General features: G+C 48.7%; 1 protein-coding gene across 1 annotated transcript in view; it reads left to right on the top strand.

The window, feature by feature from the left end:
* Nucleotides 1–192, top strand: part of LOC119348071 (protein FAR-RED IMPAIRED RESPONSE 1-like) — a 3,117-nt gene extending 2,925 nt beyond the window's left edge. The window contains exon 3 of the mRNA XM_037616451.1: nucleotides 168–192. Within this exon, the coding sequence (XP_037472348.1) occupies nucleotides 168–192 (25 nt within the window). The remainder of the gene's footprint in view (nucleotides 1–167) is intronic.
* The last annotated feature ends 1,125 nt before the right edge of the window (nucleotides 193–1,317 follow it).

The following is a 1,317-nucleotide window of genomic DNA, read 5'->3' as shown; positions in this document are numbered from 1 at the left end:
CAAAATTTAGTCCCCTTCAATACCAACAAATGATTTTTTTCATGAACTTTTTTGACTAAAAATAATCGGAAATAAGCCAAACATTTTTATTAGACTATGAGTTGAAGTTTTCAATCAGTTTGTAGGTTTGTTTGTTTCACTTTACATATGGTTTGTTTTCGTTGCAGACAAGGCTATCTTTATTTGTTTTAGTACTCAGAATGTAGCATGTTACTGAAATACCTTATTCCCCTCAACTTTTTTGATGGGCGTGATTGGGAAGAGGTATGAGTGCGAAAAGATTTTTTAAATGATGCATCAAAAATGATAAAATATTTGAAATGCGATAACATCCTTAATTCATATCAGGTATGGACGACGGCAAACAGACGAGCAGTACATTCTTCCGGTAGTACGATACATGGAATCTAAAAACCAAAATAATAATATTGAAAATAACCAGATCTAAATCAGCTTTTGTCAGATGAAAAATATAAAGATGGCAAGTAGCAAAACGTAAGAAAAACACTCAAACGCCCCCGCTCTAGTAAAGTGGGGGGGGGGGGGGTGTTAAAAAAACTACAGGAAATCAAGATACAAGGTTTCAGCGACAAGCGATAGCCCTACCATTACAGGTAGCAACGACAACAGGAAGCAAAAAGAACAGCTACCCATGACGAGGGGCCATTGAGTCGGACAACAACCACGCATAGCCGTCAGTCACAGGGACCATGCACGGCACGACGACGCCATCACTCCCGCTTACATAATGCAGACGGTAAACTTGCTGCAACCCAAGCATAGATGAGTCGAGACCCGTGCCGTCTACGTACCCTGCAACCCACGGAGTGGTAGACGGCACGAGCTCGCTCACCAGGGGGCGCCGTGCGGGACGCCGGCCAGTGTGCAGTGACGGAGGAGCAGGGAGGATCTCAAGCACGCCGTCCACATGGATGAGGACGTGCCGCCTTCGAAGGAGTCCGCTCCCGTACACCTGGTTTTGCAGCTGCTCCACTTCCACAAACCAATCTGGCAGATCGATGTCGTCGAGCTCCTCATCCAGCGCCCAGTCATGGGCGATGTCGAGACGCCCAACACGCGGGATGATGTCGGGGTGATCAACCTCTGCGTGTAGGACGTAGAACGACATGCCCCTGCGCATGTACGTCTCGCGCTCGATCGAGACTATCCGGCACATGGGAAGGAGTTTCTTCGCCGTCTCCAGCGACCAAGCCTGAGGAGGGACACGCTCCAGTAGGACGCGCACACGGTACAGTGGCTGTAAGAGCTCGGCGTCGATGTCGGGCGTCCACTCCTGGACGCGGAACGGCGTGGCCT

The sequence above is a fragment of the Triticum dicoccoides genome, unplaced genomic scaffold, assembly GCF_002162155.2.
Source record: "Triticum dicoccoides isolate Atlit2015 ecotype Zavitan unplaced genomic scaffold, WEW_v2.0 scaffold83944, whole genome shotgun sequence".
Classification (NCBI taxonomy): domain Eukaryota; kingdom Viridiplantae; phylum Streptophyta; class Magnoliopsida; order Poales; family Poaceae; genus Triticum; species Triticum dicoccoides.
The sequence above is the reverse complement of the archived record's forward strand: the minus strand, read 5'-3'. Positions and strand labels throughout refer to the sequence as shown.